Source organism: Euprymna scolopes, chromosome 2 (genome assembly GCF_053919585.1).
Source record: "Euprymna scolopes isolate OS-2025 chromosome 2, ASM5391958v1, whole genome shotgun sequence".
NCBI classification, from domain to species: Eukaryota; Metazoa; Mollusca; class Cephalopoda; order Sepiida; family Sepiolidae; genus Euprymna; species Euprymna scolopes.
In genome coordinates, this window is record NC_136483.1 from 186,908,452 (window position 1) to 186,926,421 (window position 17,970).

The window sequence follows — 17,970 nt, forward strand, 5'->3', positions numbered from 1 at the left end:
AAGCACAACTGACATCCACAGAATGAGTTTGTGTTTTGTTTTGTTTCTTTGTAGATAAGATGAAGGAGAAAAGGAGCACAGAAACAACGTTGGAGGTCAGCGATGTTGTCGAGTGGGGTAACACATTGTTTTGACACCCAAACAATCACAAAGTTGGTACATTATTGATCAGCGTTGCCAGGGATTAATCTTGACTATTACATAAGATTAACTTTGTGTGAGTTCGTTCGTTATGGACTCCTAGACAAATGGGCTGATTTTTTTAGACATTTCACACAAATATACTTCATGTGTCTGGCAGTGTTCTCAGACAAGTTTTATATCAGAATGTCTTTGCTAAATATCGATAATCGAAACAATCCGATTAAAGAAGGAACAGCCCAATTTGAACCAAAGTTTACACAGTTTGATATCACAAGTTCATTTGAGAAGTTTTATTATCAAACAAGCAAAAAGATCCGGCATATAAAATCAACAATAGGTTCTTTGATATCACAGGAGCGCGTTCGAAATGAATGTTTCTATTTGAAGCACAACTCAATCATGATACTTGACTTTTGCATTTTGAACTTTAATTCAAGCCATTATATAGAAATTTTATCAAATCAGCAATAGCATCTTTATGGTGCACCGCGATGGGTCCCTAACTAGAGTAGGCAATTAATTGATTTGATTGAAAAATGGGCTATTTCACCAATTTTGATGACAATAAAATATGGGAGTGTGAAACATTCATTGATCCTCATTCAATCCCGGGCAACGTCGGGTCTCCCTGCTAGTAATATCTAAAATTAAGGAAAAATTATTAAAGCATTGACCCTAAATCTTTCTTGAAGAGGGAAATCTTTTGGGAAGTACCGAAGTAGACGGTTACAACCAGTATTTTTTTAAAATGTATATTTTAAACAAACATTTTGTCTCATAAACGAATGAAATATATTTATATTAATATCTAAATAAACATATCTATTTGAAAAAGAAATTACATGCGATACATTCATAAAAGTAACTAAAGATATTTACAAAAAATAAACAGTTTACGAATATTCTTATTTATTATATTTAAAGGAAATACTGAAAAGAAACAATAACTTGGGACTTTTTTTCATCAGGAGACTCGAGATTGGCTGTAACCGTCTACTTCCGGTACCTAGCGATGATTACAATAAGTGAATATGCCGTATTGCTGAGTGATCTGCCCCTGATTCAGGAAGTACCAGGAGTTATCTACTCTTAGTATAGAAAGTACTGGTGAATTATCTGCCCCGTAGGACTATGTCTAATGGGAAGCAGACATAGATGGAAGCAAACATTTGTTTTTGGGTGGAACTCACCAATGAACTGTAGAAAAGCGTCTTCCATACGTTACAGCACTGTAGACTGGAGAGACAAAGTAACAAGTACAAAGTTGGACACTCCACCAGACTAGATGAATCCTTGTCCTGTAAGCTAATAAGACCAAGAGACCACAAGGAATACATAGTATGTCTTTCTTAAATACATACTTAAATAGTCAATTGGGAAGAGGAAAATCATGTTCTCAGCTTCTATATTAACCCAGTGTTTGAGATGTAAAGAAGTTCCTATTTACAATGCCTCCCCACGGGATAGAGTTAGACACCAGAGTCGTTTTTTAACGTGGAGAAAAGGAACAAAAAGTAAAAATTGAGAACAAGTCGTGAAGGATTTTTCCTCCACTGACAGAGAACAAGAAATTGAAGTGCAGCATCTGAAGAACAGATACTACACTGTGATCTCGGCCCAAAGTTTACTGGAATATTCGACTATTTATATATCTAATAAGCAGATCAAGTGTTAGCCCCTAGGAAAGAGGCCCCTTGATTTCTAAGAACTACACTGACTAACCTACACTGGCTTTAACATTTTAAACAACTTTACTGGATCGTTTTCCCTTCTCGTGGACCTTTTGTCTACATGTTTATAAACTCGTTTTTTTCTCGCTCATATGTCCCTACTCCAAATTCGTAGCCATGAGTCGGCATCAGTGAACTTTTTTTTTACTGAAACAGCCATAAACAATTTTCTAAAAACTTGAACCTATTTCAAACTGATATAAATTATTGTGTAGTAAAAATAATTAAAACAAAACTCATTTTGGTGTTTGCACATCTATGTTACTGTGTTACGTTTTTTTTTTTAATAGTATTTTCAAGTTAAATTCCATTTTTACGATATTTTTGTTTATTAAATTGTTAGGTGAAAGTACAGAATAGTTACAAAACATCCTCTCCTCCCTATGTTAAAAATGGGTTTCTAAATAATAACATTATTATTTTTTTTTTTATTTTACTTTTGTTAGTTTGAAGAGATCAAGGGGCTCCTTCCTGGGGCTAACACTTGATTCTATTATAGTTTAAATTTATATCCGAGGGCTCTTTTAAGAATAGACATTGTTCCCTTTATGGCTGCTATCTGTATTTCCTTACAGCTTGGTTTTCCAGGGATTGCTTCTAAGCGTGCTAGCATAAATGCTCAAGTGCCATCATTTTTCTTATTTGAACTTATTTACTCAAGTAAAAATTCCATGCAAAGGTCCATGAGAATCTTCACATTTGCTAGAATATTTTTTTTTTAAATCAAGCCAAAAAAAATGGAAATTTTACTTGATTAAATAATTTTTTTTAAATTTCAATTTAATTATTTTTACTGTGCAATAATTTATATTAGTATGAAATAGGTTAAATTTAAGAAAGAAAAGAACATTGTTTATGACTGAATTCGGAATAGGGGCATGTGAACGAGAAAAAACGAATCTATAAACACGGAGACAAAAGTTTCATGGGCACCTCATCTAAGGTAAAACTAAAAGAGGAATGGAAAAGAGAAAAGTGTTAGTAATGTTACATGCTTTTGGCTTTTTCAAGGAATGGTGCACCTTCTCTGTGATTTTACCTCAAGTAACAGCACGAAACTGGATACTCCACCAGACTAGGTGAATTCTTATCCTGGAGTCCAATAAGACCAAAAGACTACAAGAAAAACATACTAGAAAATACTTAAATGGTCAATTAGGAAGAGGAAAATCTTATTCTCAACTTCTTTATTAACCCAGTGTTTGAGATATAAAGGAGTTTAATAGAATATTCGAATATCTATTATCTAATATACAGATCAAGAGTTAGTCCTTAGAAAAGAGGCCTTTTGGTTTCTAAGAATTACAACTGAAGTAAAACGAAATATATGCACATATATAGATGCATACATAAACGTACATACATATTTATACATATAAGAACGTGTGTGTGTGTGTGTGTGTGTGTGTTTATTAAAAGTTGAAACGGGATTATTGAATAAAATACGAAATGTTCAATGAGGCAAAATAAACGTTTTTTTTTTTTTGTTTTTTTTTCGATTTGAATTTTTGTGAAAAGCATTTTTAATCCGTCTTTCGAAAGAAATAAAATCGAAACAAAATTAAGACTGTCTGCTTCATTTACCTGCAATCATGGCTCAAATGATTGCAATTTCTACTCTCATCTCAACTGATCCGTGCTTCTATTTTTTTATTAATTTTTTTGTTTGCTTTTTTATCATTGCTATTAATATTTTTAATCACTCTAGATTTTTCATTTGGTTAAAATATTTCTGAAAATACTGATTAAAAATGTTTTTAGCTTTTTTTGTTATGAATAAAACACATTTCACGCACACACACACACACACACACACATACACACATATATGTGTGTGTGTAACAAAAATGACAAATAAGAACAGCAATAGCAACCCATTACTAGGTGCTTAAAAAAAGCGGACGCTCGCCAATAGTCGAGTGTAAAATAGTACGACATGCAGAAATTTAGACAACCCTTGTAAATTAGGCTTGAATGAGAAATTCGAAATCCTAAACTTTAAAGACTCTCTATTAGAAACTGTAGAAGCAAAATAGCAAACAGCTGTATGCACATAATAAGCTTCACTTTAGGATAACTACTACAACTAAAGCTACTACTAATAATAATGTTTACAGGGGTTGAACTTACAACATTCACACTGAGACGTTTGTGTTTACTACATTACTCTCCTATTTCCTACCTCTCACCACTTCTCATCACATTTTCGCTTCATTTTCATCAGTTACATCATGTTCAGTAGTGATCGCTTTTCTTCATCATAATTGTTATATTTAGTTTTTATTACTAGTGCTACCAGATCAGGTTGTCTAAAATTATTAGCTTCCTGAACAAAAAAAAAATGCACCAAACATTGATGTTATTATGTTTTGTTTTTTCCTTTGCAAAACTCAATCATGTTCTGCAAAATAAAAAAATAACAAGTTTTCTGTATAAAACAACCAAATACCATGAATAAATGTTTGAAGATGTAAAAATCATAAAGTATAAAAATTTTACCAAAGTTACTGGATTTGGCATTAAATACCCAAAAAGGGTTGATATGCCATAAAAAAAACCAACCAAGCCAAACACTATGAATAAATATTTTATATATAACGAACTTTAAGCATAAAATCTTTGACCAAAATGCATTAATTTGAAAAAGGGTTGATATGCCGTAAAACAAGAAGACCAAATTAGTCTTTTATTGAATTCCATAAATGTTTTATTTCTTTGTCGTTTAATTCTATATCGATTTAATTCTAAAGTTAGTGCTATACAAGTGAATGTGCGGTTTAGATGGTCGGTCTATTAAATTCTTTCATCGTAAAATATTCATTGGCCCTGTGCCAAACTAGGAAACAAAAACTGTAACTCTTATGAGTTCAGGAGTGAACAGCTAAATTTTGAATGAATAATTATCACAGAAAATATAAGGGTCATGTAGCAAAAATAATACAAACGGAGTCTGACAGGTTTAAAGAAGAATTTTAGTCGATTGTTTTCCCTTCATTAGAGGTGACTGGTGTTTCCATGTCAGGCTGTCCGAAGATACTGGCTTTCTGATCTAGAATGCACCAAACATTGATGTTATTGCTTTTTCCTTAATATTTGCAAAACTCAATCATGTTCTGCAAAGCCTACAACAAAAACAAAATCAATCAAAACCAAGCACAATGAATAAATATATTTTAATATATAAAGAAGTTGAAGCAGAAAATCTTTCACCAAATTGACTGAACCCGAAAAAAGGTTAATATGCCGTAAAACAAAAACACCAAAATTCAGTGTTTCATTGAATTCCACAAATGTTTATTTCTTTGCAGAAAGTACATCAGTTACAGAAGCCCATTTTTCGGGAGGCAGTTACCTCATGTACGAAGGCACCCCATACGAAAAAAGGTAAGCATCGATGATTATTTGTCTTATGTACAAAGTGATTTAGACTTTTTTTATGACAGGGTCGCGTGCAAAATTTCTGTTTTTCTTTAGTTTAGGAGCACAATTGAACCATAATACTTGACAGTTGCCTTAAAGAAAGTTTATCTCAAGCCAGAATGAGACTGACTTTCAACCCTGATATGAAAATGAAGACTTACATCAAAGGTCAAGGTCGTCAGAAAAATGATTCAATCATTCTGCCGCTCCAGAAGATATTTCACAAAAGAAAAAAAATATATTCGATCTAATGGGGGAAGGTCTTACACAGCAATGCTGAATTTATTCGAGCAAAGCTAGAAGCGTGAACTTATAATTTTTATTTTAAAATCAGAGAAAAATCACAAAAGATTCAAAGAGTCTATTTATAAAATATTTATTAGAAAAAAAAAACACATTGGTCTTTATTATGATGTGGAAGATACTATTCTATACGTGTGTTGGCTCAGTCTTTCTGTTTGAAAATGCAATTTTAAATCAGTCCTATAATAAGATCAAACACAAAATTATATGAAGAATCTAATGGTGATACCAATTTTGCATTAGGGATTTTACAAGAATATTTTAGAGTTTGTGAGAGCAGACGGATACCCTTTATATAGTATGAGACTAGACACTCTGGGCCAGGAAAGTTTGTTGTGATTCTGTATACGACTTTAAAAGACATCTAGTGATGAGGCCCCATTTGGGGCTGTGGAGGTTGTAGAGTTGCCCCTTAGTTACCATTGCTCCCAGGTCCACTTTGGCGCAGTGTGGTGATACCTGTTAGGACATCTGGTGTAACCAGATCAGGTTGTCTGAAGATACTTGCTACCTAAACAAAGATGCACTAAACATTAATGTTATAACTTTTTCTTTTCCCTTTGAAAAATTCAATCATGTTCTGCAAAGTCAAAAACAAAAACAACAATTTTCTTCTACAAAATAATCAAACTTTTTATAATTGATGAATAATATAAAATAAAAATATTTATTAAAAAACAAACTATACACTGTTGACACATATATTAGTGATGGGACGATTCCAATATTTTAAAATTATCTTTTCTCGATTACTGTGTAACATAGCGCGGATGTGGGGGAAACTATAATAAAAAAAAATAGAGAGAGAGATGTGGAGCAAGAGATGAAATAACGTTCAAGATCTCGTAAGAGACGTGAAGGATGCTCAAGAAGATTATGTAAGAGACATCACAATGGTAAAGACAGAATGGGGAAATCAATGTTTTTGCTATAAAAACAAGCGAGTTGGAGTTATTTCCTATTCTTTGTCTGGATCTGCTTTTGCGAATGCAACTGCACACAATGTGTGTTGGTTCCTGGACAATGTTACAGTCGCAAAAAAAACAGTTTTTGTTGCTCCTTGGCCCTTTGACTCACTGAAAAACAGTGGGCGGTCTATTATTGTGTATTCTCCACACTCCACTCTCCAATGAAATTGTTGTATATGGATATGTTTATTTTCAATAAAAATTTTTTGAATGATTTGTTACGCTCGAGCCGTGTTCACGGCAGTTCGGACCTTTCACAAACCCCCATGCCATCTGGTATCGTCGAAAAGGAAAACACAAGCAAAAATAAATCCGACTCGGCTTTTTATTTCTGTTTTAGCAAAACGCTTTTATTACCATTACAATACCTGCTTCTTGTTTTTTCTAATTGTTCATTTCGTCTGCCATGAAATTAACAACACCCTGCCGTCTTGACACCAGCTTAAAAGTCTCCCACCACCACAGGGCTGCACGTCCATCTTTTTCGCTGCACACTTTGCTTCCCTCCGATCATATACTTTTTTTTTTCTTTTTTCTTGAGATGCAAGTCCATGCACACTTGCTATTTTGCATACGTGCTCAAACGGATGCTGCTGCTAATATCTTCGTTAGCTAGCTATCCTTTGATATTTTCCCACACACTCATATGCGTTCTATTACAGATTGAAATGGAACACATACATCAAGTCTGTGGCCAAGGTCGCTGGGAAAATGGTGGGATCCTTCTACCGCTCCAGAAGATATCTGACTAATGATGCAATTCTCTATCTATATAAGAGCCAAGTACGTCCAAAGATGGAGTACTGCTGCCACATCTGGGCGGGAGCTGCTAAAAACAGCCTATCCTGCCTTGAAAGAGTACAAAATAGACTCCATGCCTTGGTGGGGGATGCCCTTTTCTCTACCCTGCAACCTCTCTCCCACAGAAGAGACGTAGAGAGCCTGTCGTTATTCTATCGTTATTCCTATGGCAAGTGCTCGTCTGAGATCCAATCTCTGGTCCCCCCTCGCCAATCTTTTTCAAAAAAACACCCGACTAGCTGAAACCACCGTCAATAATTTTCTCTACTCCTTATCTGTGCCTAAATCAAAACGTAGATTCCATGAACAAAGCTTCTTTCTTAGAACTGCACGCCTGTGGAACTCTGTTCCGCTTGCCTGTTTCCCTCTCGACTTCAACCTGGATGTCTTCAAGTCCAACACAAACAAATTCCTGATGAACTGCCCCCCTAAGTAATGACACCTTATCAATTCTCCAATACTATTGCTACACTATCCCGTTGATTACTGTACACACAATAACCCTTATCCTTCAGTGGCCATTGGGCCTTGATAAGTGGTGAACTCCATGTAAAAAAAAAAAAATTTAAGTAGAACGACCTCTGGAGTAAATGTGGTATTATGGTGATTAATGATTCTAACTAAAAGTAGGATAGACATTTCTTAGTTACGGTGACCAAGGATGACCAAAGACACCAATTTTCTCTGGAATACTTTTGAATAACCTTGTGCCTAATTTGTTTAAAATGTAATTCTTATAAATATTTTAAAGTATAGTATCTGTTCTCCACAATATCAGCACCAGTTACCGCCGGAAGTTTACATGTAATTATCTCCCTTGAAAAAAATTCAAACTACGGATGGACATACAAACAGAGAAAGTGTCGCTTACATTAGAGGTAGACACAGACATTGGTATGTTACTATTGGTATAGTCTATCTTACATTCCATAAACGTGAGGATGTGTGTGTGTGTGTGTGTGTGTGTGTGTGTGTGTGTGTGTGTGTATGTGTGTGTGTGTGTGTGTGTGTGTGTGTGTGTGTGTGTTTGAGGACACCTCTGAACTCATATATTCAATGAATTTCTACAGACTTGAAATTTGGTATATAGGTTATCCAAATATGTGGAAAACTTTAATTCATTTTCATCAAGAAAAAACGGCTGCTAAGGAGTCAAAATTGATATGTGAGAGCTGTTGGAATTTTCTCTGTTTGCTTGCTGTTTAACGATTGCACATGCGTGAATGGTTCACATTACAGATTCCTTACGGTAAGTATAAGTGGGTTTGAAAACACATATTTAAAGAGAATGTCACGCTGGCGAACGGTTATCATACTTGACTTTAGGTTTGGGTTTCGATTTCAGCTCGAATATATATTTTTTTTACTTACAAAAAGTTAACTGTTTATAAAAAAAACATAATACTCGCATGCACATATCTCAGTTTCTGTATGAATTAAAATATAATACGTATTTTATGACCAGACAACGCCGGGTGACCTGCTAGTTAACTATAATAGTGTGTTACTTTTTCTCTTTGCAGAACGCGGGGTAACAAAATTGACATTCAAATGTGGATCAAACCAAAAGGCAAAGACGGTCTTTTATTTTGGGTCGGCAAAGAACAACATTCCGCGTTCAGTGACTTCCTCTCGGTCGGTTTTGTCAACTCCTTGTTGCAGTTCCGCTACAATCTGGGCAGTGGAGAGGTCACCATTTCCTACAATGCCACAAATTTCTTTGACGGAGGCTGGCACTTTATTCGCATGCAAAGGTAAGTCAAAGAATTATTTTAATTGTTAGGACTCCTTTATAATAAACTAAAAGAATACCCGTCCCAGGACAGGCAAAATTAATTCCCCAAACAAAATAGTTTTGCATCAATTTAATGTAGCTTTACTGTTGTGATGCTCAACCTTACAGATAATAATGAATTCTTGCACTTATTCTAAACATGTCTCTCGGCATTAGTACACAAATTATGCGCGAGTCTTACACTCGTGGCAGTCGGAGTGACGTATACCCACTCACTTCATTTATTGTATTTAATTTTTTGTTCAATATAAAGAGTGTTTTTTCCTTTCCTTTACCAAACATAGCGACATACACATGAAAAAGGTCGGAGGTTACATCGACTGAAATGTGCAAATAATATTCAAGACGAGAACATTAGTCCAATGAAAGTAAATACAAGTAAAATGTACTTTTTGAAAATGTATTAAGAAGTTTGATAGAAGAATACCTTTCTGAAGTAAGATTAAATTTTGCTTCTTTTTTATTGTCATTTGTTCAAAAGTTTCGTTACCATGGTGATGTAATGTACAGCGGGCGAATGGTTCCTGCTTTTGTTAAGTAGGGGAATAAAGAAGAGAACGCGTGGCTCCCTTTGCCAAGAAATGGGGACACGAAATTCGCCGAAATTATATTTATAACCAATGTACGTCTATTTACAGAATGGATACAAGTGTAATGTTAAATAGTTCATGACCGAAAATGTATAAGAAAACATTACTTGCGTGATTATCTCAAGAGTTTTTTGTGGGAGTACAAATGTGTTTTGCGGGGGTGGGGATGCAAAACAGGAGAGTAGTTACGACGCGTCTGCATGTTCCGCGAATTTCGTGTACTCATATCCAAGGAAGAAAGAGAGAGAGAAATATAAACTGGATATGGAAGTGAGATGTATCACCCCCTTGTAGCAAAGAATGGCATTGCCAGAATTAAAGGGCGATAATTATGGTTACCTCAAAGTCACCAGTTTGTGTTCGTGTGTTCGCTTGCATGTGGAACTCGGTTCCCATAGTATTCCCCTCCCCAGTTAGCTGGAAGCTAAAAGAAATAAAATAAAATTGGAAAAACATGCTGATGTATATGGTTGATGTGTATCAGAAGAAAAAATGAAATTATTAAGTGTCAGAGCGAAAAAGAAAATTGTGACATGAAAGGATATCAGACAAAGAGAGTTCAATTTCGATTTAGTGCTGTGCATTGCCTCCCTACATGGGGAGCATAACGAACCTAGAACATACGGGTTACCACACATACAGCACAAAGATAATCCACTTACTCATTCCCCATATGTTTCGTTCTATCATCCACTAATCTCTTCCACAAACTTTACAAATCCTAGCGCGGAAATTTCTAAAGATAATAAATTTAAATCCAATTCTCTAAATTCTAATGTAGATTCCTACTATCGGGTTTCATTTTTCTTTTTACACCAGGGTTTGCGTTTCAATCTTCCAGAGTTTGAAATCTACTTATATGAGATCAATCCAGACTTATCCTTTTTATGTGAAACTGGTATTAGCCTGTAGAGGTCTGACTGTCTGTTTTTAGTTAGAGGATTAAAAAGATAATCGCATGGTCCTCTTAGCCAAGAAATGAGTACACGAAATTCGCGGAAATTATTTTTACAACCAATGTGGATTTATTTACAGAAATTGATACAAGTGTAATGGTAAACAGTTCATTATCGAAAATGTAAAAAAAAAAAAAAAAAAAAAACAGTTCATTATCGAAAATGTAAAAAAAAAGCAGTTCATTTAAAAAAAAAAAAAAAAAACATGAGTGATTGTTTCAAGAGTTTTTTGTGAGAGTTAAACTGTGCTTTGCATGAATGCAAAACAGGGCAGTGAATTCGACGCGTCCACATGATGCGAGATCCAAACGAGAAAGAGGAAGATAACACATGTGGAAGTAGACTGTATCGCCCCCTTATGGCAAGGAATGGCGTTGCCAGAATTAAAGGGCGATAATTGTGATTACCTTAATGTTACAAGTTTGTGTTCGCTTGTATCTGGAACTCGGTTCCCATAAATGTAGTCTTGCACTCGTGGCAGTCGGGCTGACGTATACGCACACTCTTCATTTATTCTATTTGATTTTCTGTTCAATATAAAGGGTGTTTTTTTAGAGGCGGCAAACTTTAAATTCAAATAAACCACAGAAAAATGTTTTATATTCACTCTTATATAAAAATCACTTTGTGAGTGTGAGTTCCTTCCTCATAGGTTCTGAAACAGCTGAGCCTATTCTTTTGCAAATTTCACAAAAAGGTAATTTTTATGTCTGGCAGTGTTCTTAGATACGCTTTGTAAAGAAATTATTTCCATGGCAGGTGCTCGTCCCCCCTCGCCAATCTTTCACGAGAAACACCCGTCTGGCTGAAACCACTGTCAATAATTTTCTCCACTCTTTATCTGTGCCTAAATCCAAACGTAGATTCCATGAGCAAAGCTTTTTTCTTAGAACTGCACGCCAGTGGAACTCTCTGCCGCTTGTCTGTTTCTCACCTGACTACAACTTGGACGTCTTCAAGTCCAACATAAACAAACTCCTGACAAATCGCCCTCTTAAGTAAGAAACTCTATCAAAACCCCCAATACTAATGATTACTACAATACTATCTCATTGATTACTGTACACGCAATAACCCTTATCCCTGAGTGTCCTTCGGGCCTTGATAAGTGGTGACCCCCATATAAAAAAAAGAAAATATCCGATTTTAAAAATAGTTTTTTCTCTTATAGATTAAAAATAGAATATTTACAGGGGAATATTTAACGTTACACGGGCCAAGGGAAATAACAAAAATTTCAAAAAATCATTTCTTTAAAAAAAAAAACAGATATAGCTCAGTGGTAGAGCATTTGACTACAGATCGAATGATCCCCCTGTCCAAACACGGGTGTACCTCACCATTTTATTTTCATTTTTTTTTATTAATGAGTTCAATTTACGATAAAAGATGTACCATTTAAAATCGCCGCAAATCATTTCTTTGTTTGCATATTTTAAAACTAAACATTAAGCAAAAGTAACTTTTCCAGGGAATGTATCGTCAAACCCAAATATCAGTTGATATTGTAAACAAATACAGACGGAATTTAATGAACGATATTGTCGTTATTATTTTTATTACTTTTTTTTCTTTTTTTTTGTGAATTAGTCAACCCGACAAATTATTCCTCAAAATATATAATAATCAAAAGAGAATTGATTCTATAATAATAGATACGCAATCTGCATAAATTAAAATATCATGTTTACGTGTATCGTACGACCGGGCAAATATGTGGTTTATTCCAACGATTAATTTTTAGCATTTATAATTTAAATATAATTTCGGGTATATATGACCATGCAGCTTACATATATAGGGTGAAATCTAGAGGTCCAATTTTTACCAAATCGACAACACGTTAGATGTGGTATTTCAAGTAGTCAGTTGTATCTAGTTTATTAACGTAGACATGGGACTTTACATATCTACCTCAAAAATAATCTAATGGGGTCAAATTTTGGTGGGCAGTTGATAAATTATAGACTGAATACACATAGATTGACTAGAATGTTCATCCTTATTTTATATATATATATATATATATATATATATATATATATATATATATATATATATATATATTTCTGCAGAAATATATTTTATTATTATATATCAATCCTTAGCTCAATGTAATTAGATAGTAATATAGAGAATAAATGACAAAAAGTTATATTCCAAAATTCATGATGTTGGCCATCTTATAATTTATTCCAATTGTATAAATCAACTGAATTGTATAAGTCAACTGAATTAAAGGAATAAATTATAAGATGGTCAACATCATGAATTTTGGAATATAACTTTTTGTCATTTATTCTCTCTCTCTCTCTCTCTCTATATATATATATATATATATATATATATATATATATATATATATTTAAAAGAGTGTAGCCATCAACAATTGTGGGGTTTTTTTTAAGGTTTTCATCATATTTTTATTTTAAAATATTTTTATAACGCGTTTCGAGCTTAGGGTGTGCTCTCTTCAAAAAGCTGCATAAAATCAATTCCCTACACCCTAGCACGTAGAATCTGCACCATAATCACGGACAATAACCTTCGGAAAATCCGACTCAAGGAACTACGAATAAATTTAAGAAAAAGAAAATACCCATCACAACTTATAGACAAAGGGATCCAACTTGCGATAAATATACCAGTAGAAGATTTGAGAACTCCTAAAGAACAAAACAAAGAACAAATCCTAACATACGTCTCCACACACAACACAAACAACCCAGAACTTTTCACAGAGATAACGAAAAACCTCGTCCTACTTAACCAAAACAGCAAACTAAACAACTTCCTTAAAACAACAAAAATAATAAAAAGCAAACGCCAACCCAAAAACCTAAAACGCATTCTTACCTCATCCAAACCCAATCAAGACGCAACAAAAGGAGTCACAAAATGCAACAAACAACGATGTGGAGTCTGCAACATAATATTAGAGGGAAACACATACACATTTACGAACCCCATACAAACATTCAAAATTAAAAAAAAAACCTAGATTGCACCTCAAAAAACGTGATCTATGTAATAAAATGTCCAGCATGCGATAAATCCTACATAGGCGCTACAAAAAACCTTAGTAATAGAGTAGCCCTACACCGATCCAACATCAAAATTGCGGAAAATAGACACCTGCATGTATCACAACATATACACACATGCAGTGGAGGCAGATTCGAGATAATGCCCATCTTCCAAACTGACAACTACTTCTACTTGCTAACACAAGAAAAAAATTTCATAGCAAAGTTTAACCCCGCCTTAAACATCTCTCCATAATTATACACATAAATAAGCAAAACACAAAATACACTTACACGCATGCATACTTGGGTAGGTGTGCACCCTCACACACGAAACAACAAAAAAAGCACAATAAGGCACACGCACACTTTCGTGGATGCGCGCGCCCATACCCAGTACAGTACCATTTCTCTTAACTAAACAAACAACTAGAAATTATACGTATGTATGTGCATGTACGCGCGTGTGTGCGTGTGTATATGTGTGTGTGTGTGGGTGTTCACATATGATTGTGTATGCGTGTGTATATATATATATATATATATATATATATATATCATCTGTTATCTATGCTACATCTTGTTTGTGTGTATACGTGCACTTATGTTTGGGTGACCGAATCCATGTATGCATATGTGCTTGGATTAGAAAGGAAACTTCAACCAATATACACATAAGGTGGGATGTATGAATATGTATGTGTATGTGTGATTGTGAGTGCATGTGCCCATATATATATATGGGTGGATGAATGTATACACATCCGTATGTATGTGTGTGTATATATATATACATATGTATGCACATGTATGAGTGGGTAAATGTGTTCGTGTGGATATGGATATACGCGTATGTGTGAGCCCTGCATATGTCTGTGTGTGTGTGTATGTGTATGTGCCTACATAGTATGTGGATTTTTGTGAGTGTATATGCACATACATATATGTGTGTACATATATGTGTGTATGTGCGTGTATATATATCTTCTTCTACCTATTCTCCATCTTACTTGTGTGTGTGTGGGTGCGTGTACGTATGTCTGAATGATTAAGCGCATATATACATGCGTGTTTTGGTTGGGAAAAAAAAAAAAGTGTATATATATATATATATATATAAAAAATAAAAAAATAAAAATGATTGTTAGCGGTGGATGTATGCGAGTACGTGTGTGAGTGTGTAGGTGGGTATGTATATATGTATGTATGCTCCTACATATATTTCTATGTATGTGCGTGTGTGTATGTATGTGTGCCTGCGTACGTGTACGTGTGCATGTGTACATGTACATGAATGTATATATATGCGTGTGTGATTGTGTGTGATTGTGTGTGAGTGTATGCTATACATGGGGAAAGAAAGTCTTTAAAAAGAACTAAAAAACTCATAAAAACCTTCATCATATGGACCAAAAACCACTCTTTGAAAATAACTTTGACCGGACACTTTGAACACTTACAGTTGGAGTCAGAATGTCTGAGCCCACGCATCACTCTGAAAAACATATTTAATATCAGCGGAGGTAACTCTACAAACTCCCATTTTAAAGAAAAACTTTTTATGAAAACACCTGAAGAGGGCACACCCTAAGCTCGAAACGCGTTATAAAAATATTTTAAAATAAAAATATGATGAAAACCTTTAAAAAAAAAAAGCCCACAATTGTTGATGGCTACACTCTTTTAAATATACATTTTTTCTCTCGTTGGAACTACACAACCATCACTTTAAATATATATATATATATATATATATATATATATATATATATAAGACTAGCAGACCGCCCGGTATTGCCCGGTTGTAATATACGCTTAAATATGATATTTTGATTAATGCAAATTTCGTATTTATTATTATATTATATTGGACCCAATATATAGTAATGATTTTAAAAGTTTTTTAAAAAATGACTCGTGCGCCACTACCGAGAATCAAAACCAAAACGTTTAGCTTATGATTTACTTTTTCCTTTGATGCTAATGCCTGAGCTATGAAGACATGTTTGCTGCAAGGCTAAAATTTAAAACATGAACCAATAGCTATTATGCTACGCATGCATATTCGTAATGGCGTCGTTCAACCTGCCGCGGCAAATTCCATTTTTTTAATTTCCACACTTTTGCACCGATTTCCTCTGGCTTTGTCCAGCTTTGGGCTCGAATACCCTATATATTAAGTTTCTTGTCTGTAGATCAAAAACTGACAGAGGAGCTTGGTAGGCAAAATTTTTTAAACAAATATATATATATGCATACATAAATATATATAGAAAGAAGTTTGTGTTTACTATAACCTTATTATGCAAATATTACACAGTATCTTCATGAATATAATTATACATAATGGTTAAGTAAAGATGATCATCCAATAAAAAAACCGAAAAAACTAATAGGGGATTAATTAAAAGGAATGTTTAAAAGAATATGCAAATTAGCTAGATCTTTGGCAGATGAATGTGATTCCACCACCCATATATAACACGGTTGTATTTTCTTTTTAAATAGAAGGGTTTTAATATGAATATCAATACACAAAAAAAATTATAAGAGTATAGATAGATAAGACGCACGTATACATAATATATACTTCCCCAGTATACAACACATATTTGACATAATCTAGGTTCAGACCTTTTGATATGTTGAATAAATTGTAGTATCTTGCTTTTAATTATTGGAGTAATCGATATTAGACTTGTGATCCGATGAAGATCTTTAATTGGGGTGTGATTTGTGAGTCTGTTGTCACTTTTGAATCTCATTATATAGTGTTTTTTGTTTTACTTTTTTTGTTGTTTTTTTTTTTTACAAAGGAGTCACCACTTATCAAGTCCTGGACGGCACTCGAGGATAAGGGTTAATAAGTGTACAGTAGTCAATGAGAAATATCGTAGTAATCGTTAGTAGTGGAAATTTGATAAATTGGATTACTTAAGGGAATGGCTTATCAAGAACTTGTTCGCAACAATATTGTAGTCAGTTGGAAAGCAGGAAAACGGAACAGAGTTCCACAGGTGTGCAGTTCTAAGAAAGAAGCTTTGTTCATGGAAAACACGTTTAGGTTTAGGCACAGATAAAGAGTGGGGGAAGAGTGATAGTCGTTTCAGCTAGACGAGTGTTTTTCACGAAAGTCAGGCCAAGGAGCACCATAGATTGGAGCTCAGACGAGCACTTGCTATGAAAATAATGATAAAGCAAAGATAACCTTACAACGTCTCTTCTGTGAGAAAGAGATTGCAGGGAAGAGAAAAGAGCACCACCCCCCCCCAACTAGGATTTACAGCAGCAATTAAGTTGTCCAATTAATGCACTCAAAGCCATAAAGTACAACTGAGAGTATGTAAATGTTACAAATTCTAGATATAATGTGATACGATACTCTTCTCGAAGTCATTACCACTTTTTGTTTTGTTTAAGGCCGTCTATACTACGTTTGTTCAGTGTTTAACTATTTATCATTAGTGGACAGTATTTTGTGGACAAGATATACAAAATTTATATTATTTTGAAATGTTTCTATAACGGGAAGGTATGAACCCACACTTTCAAAATAACAATTTGTGTTTAATTAATTGTACACAACGAAGCGTTTAAATTAAGTATTTTTCTTTTCAAACGGCATTCTCACTAGGTGGGTTGAACTGGCTTCCTCCACAGGAGCAAGTGACAAAGGAATATTAAATTCATAAGCAGTCTCAAGTTGCATGTATATCTCGATCAGGGGAGATGACGATGTTAGTTTTTTTATCAGTTCTTACAAAGAGGTATCGAGATTTTTCTACATACAACGCCTGGTGTTCCCAAATGGTCACCCATCTGGTATTGACCAGATTCAATATTGCTTAAATTGGTGATTTAACGAGAATCAGCGTGTCTACATGATTATGCCATATCTTGTAGGTGATGCCCTTTTCTTGCCAAACTTTCACAAAAATACACTTGACTAGCTACAACCACTATATATGATTTTCCCCACTCTCTGTCTGTGCTTAAATGTAAACGCAGATTCCATGAACAAAGCTTCTTTCTCAGAACTGCTCGGCCTTTGGGATACTGTTCCACTGGCATACTTCCAGGCTAAATACAACATGGTGGCATTCAAATCTAATGCAAACAAGTTCCTGTTAAGTCGTCCTCATAAATAATCAAATTCTACCCAATTTACATCATTAATGATTACTTCACTATCACCTTACACTTATTAACCCTTATCCTCGAGTGGCCTTCGTGCCTT

General features: G+C 34.4%; 1 protein-coding gene across 2 annotated transcripts in view; it reads left to right on the top strand.

Moving 5' to 3' along the window:
- The window catches only part of LOC145299527 (pikachurin-like), a 748,579-nt gene that overhangs the window by 717,456 nt on the left and 13,153 nt on the right, over positions 1-17,970 (top strand). For both annotated transcript variants that reach the window (XM_080144411.1, XM_080144412.1), the window contains exons 11-12: positions 5,183-5,258; positions 8,890-9,120. In XM_080144411.1, coding sequence (XP_080000537.1) covers positions 5,183-5,258; positions 8,890-9,120 — 307 coding nt within the window. The remainder of the gene's footprint in view (positions 1-5,182; positions 5,259-8,889; positions 9,121-17,970) is intronic.